Here is a 7,788-nt window from a genome sequence, read left to right on the forward strand (position 1 = left end):
TATAATACAACTGAAAGAGCATAAAAGAATTATCAGTTACTTGTTTGCATTTCCTCTGCAAACTTTGCGTTGCTTTTTTTGGAACTAGATCTTCATTATTTTGCATTCAGCATAGGGACAAACCAAACAGAAATTATTCTGATTTCTAATTCATGTACAAGTACTGTGATTCTCATGTGGTTCACTACTTTGCTTTCTACACTGTTGTTTGACAGACAAGGGAATTGAATTCTTTGGGGAAGTGTAAGTGACACTAAGCTACAGAATATAAAACATGCCTAGAGCCTTTCAGGATAAAATGTAGAATAATCAATGTAGCTTCAGAACTGCACACTATTTTCTTTAACTGTTTGCATTCAGACAAGATAGTGCATCATTTTAATGTGGCCTTTATAAAACGTCTTCCTAATTTGTGTGCACATAGTATGATTGATTTCTTAGAAAGCAGGCACTCATTCAAGGTTATGCTAAATGGAACACATTTGCTACAGGGCATGATTAACACATTACTGCTTGCATGACCATGGGTTTGATACAGCCTGCTACAGAAGGAAGCTGGCCAAAATTGAAACTTGGCATGCCAGTACATTCTATTTTGTTGTTTGTGAAATGACCACAAACTATTCCAGACCTTGAAGCCCCCTTCACTACTTGAAAAGGCACCCTCCTGCCTTGCAATTCACACACACAGCCTACAACTGGCATAAACCACGTTGTTATGTTTTAAAGCAATCGGTTCCCTCAAGGACAGCACATAGACAGGCATTACTGAGGAAATAAAGACACTCATCACTATTCTTCTTTAATTTTATTCCATAATAAAAAATAGATGAAAGAAAGGGTGTTCAAGAATTAAAGCAATTATTGGTCAATATAAGGAACAGAAAACTAATTATCTTGATGATGATTAAGGACCTGATTCAGCAGAAGTAATTCTGTGTTCTCCCATGGCATATTTGTAGGCTTCTACAAAACAGAAAACCAGATTACCTTTAACTGAAGCAGGTCCTATGCTATTTTCAGAACACTTGACCTGAAATTCTATTTATCCTTCTCTTTTTGCTCTTTTTCCTTCTTTTCACGTTCAGCTTTTGCTTCTTCCTCCTCATGCTGTTTTATCAACTGCTCCACCTCCTTTTGCTTCAGAACCCTTATTACTGTTTTTCCATTCTCTCTTGTCAGCGTTGCAATTTCAACTGAAACACAGGGAACAGACAGTGGCATTACATACCGTCCTTTTGAAAGAAAATCATCAGAAAGGTCAAGTTGTTACACCTGACAATGAAGCAGAGGGTTCTTGTCCTGCCTCCATCTAAAAAACTGCCTGATTGGCAAGCCGTGGCAGCAGTCTTTTTCTGCAGCAGCCCTGTTCTGCAGCAGTTCATTCACAGCTCTCCAGCGGTTCTTCCACCAGGCACAGAACCACTTCTGCTGCTGCACCGAGGCCTAGCCAAACCATGGTTAAGCACCTGGAGCTGGCCAAAGATCATCCTCATCCAAGGCAACTGCATGTCACTTAGCAAAGTTAATGAGGATCATCAAAATTATTTTCTTACATAAGCCCTAAAATCCAATAAACCACAGCTGAAGTATAAAAAATTCTCAACACACTCTCTATTTTTAATACATTTATATATTTATAAGTCATCCAGAACTAGAGAACTGCTTACCTTTCTCTGCAGAAAGTTTGCTGACATCCATGGTCTTATTTAGAACCTTAATGGCTAATGCGAGTGCAGTCTTTAAGGTCATTTCGCCTTCTTTGTAGTCTTGTTTCAGCATTGACACAGCTGCCTATGAATTCCACAGAAATTTAAATGGTATCATTGGGCAATCAAACTATTTTTTTTGCCAGATAATATCAGAACATGAGGAACTGTGTTTCTACAGTTATCCATTTCTGCTCTGCACTCACAATCAACAACTCAGCTTAATTACTACAGTGTCATTTACATAGTTTTTCTTTAGTTTGCTTTACTTTTTGAGAGAGAAAAGTAGAAAGAACTTACAGCACTGTTATTGCCAATGCACGTAGCTTTCCATCCTCCATAATTCCCACTGGGATCACTTTGATACAGCTGAAATCCATAATGCTTATCCCAACCGATATACAGCAATGAAACACCAAAAGGACGTTTTCCTGTTGGAAAGCAGGCCATTAGTAACCTAAATTCAGGAACAAGATTGGTCATAGTGACAATTACTTTCTTTGATTTCCTTTGTCAAATCCATTCCTGTGAAGTAGGATTTAACAGACTGTTCTGCACTTCTGTTACTTGAGATAAGCATTACAGCGTTTGTCCCTAAGTGCTGGGGGATGGGAGGCAGGGAGAACTAGCAGAGATTGCTTTCATTTAACCCCAGCAGCAGCTTATCTCCGTCTCCAAAAATTGGAATTTATCACTCCAGGACTTCAAATCAAACCTCAGCATTTAACTACGTAGTGGTTATTCAAGCATTTAACTTCTAAGAGTCAATCAAACACAAGTATATTAAAAGGTCATCCTTTCACAATGCCCATATACAAAATACCAGAATCATCCATTCATTTACTGAAGAACACTCCTCACAACATCATTTTCTAATATGTTATTTGATCCACAGAAATACTATTTTTTCAAGTGTTACAGTATTGATACCCTGCTTCTTTCTGAAGGCATTCACCAAACCCTAGAGCACTCAAAGCATTATAAGCAATGGGCCTGAGCCTCAGCTATCAATTCCTCAGTGACTATTTCTTGGTGTAACTTGTTACAGAAGAATACCTTTAAACCCTTCAGAGACTTGGATGCTTCAAATTACCTAAGAGAATCTTTCTTTAGACACTTAAAAACACTATGGTTCATTCACACTTCCTTACCTCCAAACTGTGTGTAAGCCTGCTTGATATCACACAGTGCAGTTACCAATTGCTCACAAGGAATGGGCTCTTGATATTGTAACAAATACCTATAGCATGAAAGACAAGAGCTCTCAAAATCTTTTGTTGACAGTATCCTGCTCCCACATTTAACAAAAGAACAAGTTAAAATAAAACAGATCAAAGAGGCTTTAAAAAAACAAACAAACAACTACTTGTGCATGTTCATATTGATTTAATACATAGACTGAATCCAACCTCAGAATTAAGCAAACCCCCATAACGAGCAGCCAACTTACCTCTGTGCAATCAGTCTCAGCTCATTTGTTAGAACATTGGCATCTGAAGTTATTCCTGCAACACTGCAAGCCATATCTCTGCAAAATGAACATATGAATTGGATTCCTATCAGTCCCCAAGAAATAGTCACATCTTCATACAACACTTCAAACACAATGCCTACTGCTGGGCTTCTATGATCAAAACTACTCAGCTGCTGGGTAGAAAAGATTGATCCTGCATCTAGAGTACATCCTAAGTCTGACATAACCATATTGCAAGAGCAGAGGCAGACAGCAGGAAATGAGCAGCTCAGTACATCACTGACATGGTTCTGAGGACCATACCAAAACAATTAACAGTGCTGACACCTCCACAAGAAGCACTGGCTACACAGCAGGACCCACGTAGAGGCCACTGACCAGCCATGTCAGAACCCATATGGACCCTCAGTGCAATCTGCTGACTCACATTGCATTCATATGAATGTAACTTACTGATATCAGCCATTAGAAAAGTAACTGCTTTAGCTGAAAATTCATCTTTGTTTTGTTTCATTAGCTCTTAATTTAGCAGATCTTTGTCAAATCTCATACTGCTATAGAACTTTCAGTACACAGACAATAATGCACACTTTTATATCTTAACAATTTCTCATAACAGCTGGCCTAGGCAGCCACTCCAGCGCACATTTTACATCACCTTGAAAATCCAGTACTTCCTACAGTTCCAGCTACTTTCAGGATAACACAGAATGGGAGATTGACAGATGAAAACCTACTTATGTTTCACAATGCATCTTACAGCAAGGTTTAAACTCCACCTTCCCTACAGGCAAGACAGCATAACACCGAACTTCTGGGGAAGCTAAAAAGGTCAAAGCAGTGAGATAAGCATCTCTGCTACAACCGTGGCAAAGAAAGCTGAAGCAGGTTTTATCCAATTTGTTTCAGTCTCATTGAAACACACAAGGAAAAAAAAAAAAGACTTAAAAGGGAATGCTGAGCCAGCAGTGTGCTCTTGCAGCTTGAAAAGCAAATGGTATCCTGGGCTCCATCAGAAGAGGGGTGGCCAGCAGGAACAGGGAGGTGATTGTCTCCCTCTACTCTGCTCTTGTGAGACCTCATTTGCAGTACTGCATCCAGATCTGGAGCCCCCAGTATAAGAAAGACAGGGAGCTGCTGGAGAGGGTCCAGAGGAGGCCACAAAGATGGTCAGGGGACTGGAGCACCTCCATTACGAAGACAGGCTGAGGGAGCTGGGCTGGTTCAGCCTGGAGAAAAGAAGGCTGCGGGGTGACCTCATTGCTGCCTTTCAGTACCTAAAGGGAGCCTACAAAAAGGAGGGGAATCAACTCTTGGAAAGGGTTGATAACTGCAGGACATGGGGAAATGGTTTTAAGTTGAGTGAGGGAAGAGGTTGAATGTCAGGGGGAAATTCTTTACAGAGAGAGTGGTGAGGTGCTGGAACAGCTGCCCAGAGAGGTTGTGGATGCCCCATCCCTGGAGGTGTTCAAGGCCACGTTGGATGAGGCCCTGAGCAGCCTGGGCTGGTATTAAGTGGGGAGGTTGATGGCACTGCATGTGGCAGGGGGGTTGGAAATTTACAGAATCATAGAATTGCAAGGTTGAAAACGACCTGTAAGATCATCTAGTCCAACTGTCCTCCCACTACCATTGCTACCACAAGCACTAAACCAGATCTTGTAGCTCCTCAACCAGATTCCTCTTGAACACTGCCAGGGACAGTGACTCCACCACCTCTCCGGGCAGCCATTCCAGTGTCTGACCACTCCCTGAGAGAAAAAGTTCTTCCATACGTCTAACCTAAACCTCCTCTGGTAAAACTTGCAGCCATTTCCTCGGGTCCTGTCTGTTGCCTGGGAAAAGAAGCCAAAGCCCTCCTCATCACAACCTCCCTTCAGGAAGTCCTACAGTGCAATAAAGTCTCCCCTGAGCCTCCTCTTCTCCAGACTAAACAATCCCAGCTCCCTCAGCCGTTCCTCATAAAACTTGTGCTCCAGACCCCTCACCAGTTTCGTTGCTTCTCTGGACACGTTCCAGGGCCTCAACATCTTTCCTGTAGTGAAGGGCCCAAAACTGAACACAATACTTGAGGTGTGGCCTCACCAGTTCTGAGTAGAGGGGGATGATCGACTCCCTGCTCCTGTTGGCCACACTATTTCTAATGCAGGCCAGGACGCCGTTGGCCCTCGTGGCCACCTGGGCACACTGTCGGCTCATGTTCAGCCAAGCATCAATCAACATCCCCAGGTCCCTTTCCTCTTTCCTGGTAGCATCATCCAGCCACTCATCCCCAAGCCCACAGTGCTGCAGCATGGGATTATTGAGGCCAAAGTGCAGGACTTGATCCTTGGCCTTGTTGAACCTCATCCCATTCACCTCAGCCCAGCGATCCAACTTATCTAGATCCCTCTGCAGTGCCTCCCTACCCTCAGGCAGATCCACACCACCTCCCAACTTGGTGTCATCTGCAAACTTACTGATGATATACTCAATCCCCTCATCTAGATCAACAACAAGATATTAAACAAGATGGGCCCCAGTACTGACCCCTGGGGGACACTACTCGTAACAGGTCACCAGCTGGACTTTACTCCATTAACCACTACCTGTTGGCCATGGCCCTCTAGCCACTTCCTTATCCAAAGAATATAGCTGTCCAGGCTACGGGCAGCCTGTTTCCCCAGAAGAAGCCTGCAAGAGACCATATCAAAGGCTTTGCTGAAATCTAGGTATACTACATCAACAGCCTTTCCCTCATCTACCAGACTGGTCACCCAGCTGTAGAAGGAGATGAGATTGGTCAAGCACGACCTGCCTTTCATGAACCCGTGCTGGCTGGGCCTGATCCCCTGCCTGGACGCCACGCACGTGCTGTGTGATCTCACCCAAGATGATTTGCTCCATAACTTTCCCTGCTACTGAGGTGGGGCTGACAGGCCTGTAGTTCCCCAGATCCTCTTTACAGCCCTTCTTCTAGACAGGAATCACCTTTGCAAGTCTCTAGTAATGATCCTTGAGGTCCCTTCCAACCCAGGCCATTCTGTGATTCAGTGCTCAAATTTGTGCATTCTGTATTTCCCTCCTCTTGTTACTTTGTAAACCAAAAACTCCCAGTTTAATAGCGATGCAATAACATTACCTTGCATGGGTAAGTAACAACAGGTTATTGCACCTAGGAAATTCTCTTCGGAAATAAAAATGTGATGCTTCTTCAGAAGAAGCACTGAAGCAAATAATAACAAAACAGTCATGCATGTCCAGAATGCTGCATAAAATTAATACAAACCCTCCAAACAAAATAAATCCAGGTTGAACGCTAAAATGTTTGAGTAACAACAATACTTCATCACAGGTAGCATCAGCAGACATCCAACCAGCATTTCAACTTACTCATTCAGTCTGTAGATTTTTTCTGAGAAGAAAACTTCATCGAGCAGCTTATGAATGTTGCGCCTCTCTGCAGCCAGCAGAACGCCGTCGTTGGCCAGGATGCCCAAGCAAGTACCTGCGTGTCCAATCGCCTCCATGGCGTACTCCACCTGGTACAGACGGCCTAGGAAACGAGTTAAATTGCAATAAGGCAGCAGTGCATGAGAACACATATGAGGAAAGGTGAATTTGCAAGAATTACACACATGCCTGTTTTGCAATTTAGGACTAGTTCCTCAGGCTGGGGCCAGAAAGTGAGTTTTTTGAAACAGAGGATGGAATCAGAAGTACGCAGATTTGATAAGGTAATCTTGGGCATAGTTAGTGTGAAGGAAAAATAATCTAAAGAGCAGATCTACTTCAGAAGAGACAAAATGGGTTTTAAAAAAAAACCTGAATCATTTATACTGGGCAGTTTGTCTCAAGAAAAAATGACTTGCAAGTGCTGGTGTTACAAGATCACAGCAGCAGCAACAGTAACAAAATATTAATAAAACCCATCCACACTCAAAGTAAAGGTAAGGGTGATGATTTATTAAGGTACTTAAAAAAAAATAGTAGTGGAATTTGGTGTAAATATACAGATGTGAATATGGTCACACCAACACCTGATTACAAGAACTGAAAAGCCTTCACTTTGGTACTCTGCTGTACACAAAGCTACTGTGACAGGTGAATGTGGTTTGTGCAACTCACACAGAATCACAGAATGACCCGGGCTGGAAGGGACCTCACGGATCACGAATCTCCAACCCATTGCCACATGCAGGGCCACCAACCTCCACATTTAATACCAGACCAGGCTGCCCAGGGCCCCATCCAACCTGGCCTTGAACACCTCCAGGGATGGGGCATCCACAGCCTCTCTGGGCAGCTGTTTCAGCACCTCACCACTCTCACAGTAAAGAATAAAATAAATAAATAAGAACTCATATAGGGAAGGACACACAGTGCCCCCAACCAACCGGCCCTGTGCTGACCAGCGTTACGTTTGAGAAGCGGAATGGAAGGCGTGCCGTTCAATTAGCGATGTAGGGTCAAAAAGTACCTTCTGGAGAAAATATAGTGGTTCTGGAGTCATATCTTCGAGACTGCAAGAAGCAACAGCTCGTTAAGTACTGTCACCCTCTGCCGGAGCACAGCACCCCAAGAGGAGCAGAGCTCAGAACGGCCCCGTCCAGGTGGGCACTGCCG

The 7,788-nt window shown here is 43.3% G+C and overlaps 1 protein-coding gene across 3 annotated transcripts; it reads right to left on the reverse strand.

The window, feature by feature from the left end:
• Positions 1 to 793: 793 nt before the first annotated feature.
• Positions 794 to 7,748, reverse strand: PSMA4 (proteasome 20S subunit alpha 4). 3 transcript variants are annotated; one of them, XM_010717343.3, is made up of 7 exons: positions 7,643 to 7,748; positions 6,556 to 6,718; positions 3,160 to 3,237; positions 2,861 to 2,949; positions 2,010 to 2,140; positions 1,671 to 1,794; positions 1,042 to 1,196 (listed from the first exon to the last, which is right to left on the reverse strand). In XM_010717343.3, the coding sequence occupies exons 2-7, from the start codon at positions 6,690 to 6,692 to the stop codon at positions 1,042 to 1,044; spliced, it is 714 nt and encodes a 237-aa protein (XP_010715645.1). In that variant the 5' UTR covers positions 6,693 to 6,718; positions 7,643 to 7,748. The 3 variants fall into 3 exon arrangements, with proteins under 3 accessions (XP_031411156.1, XP_010715645.1, XP_010715646.1); XM_010717344.3 differs by having other exon boundaries at positions 7,560 to 7,668; XM_031555296.1 differs by lacking the exon at positions 7,643 to 7,748 and having other exon boundaries at positions 794 to 1,196; positions 6,556 to 6,692.
• Positions 7,749 to 7,788: the final 40 nt, after the last annotated feature.

The sequence above is a fragment of the Meleagris gallopavo genome, chromosome 12 (genome assembly GCF_000146605.3).
Source record: "Meleagris gallopavo isolate NT-WF06-2002-E0010 breed Aviagen turkey brand Nicholas breeding stock chromosome 12, Turkey_5.1, whole genome shotgun sequence".
NCBI classification, from domain to species: Eukaryota; Metazoa; Chordata; class Aves; order Galliformes; family Phasianidae; genus Meleagris; species Meleagris gallopavo.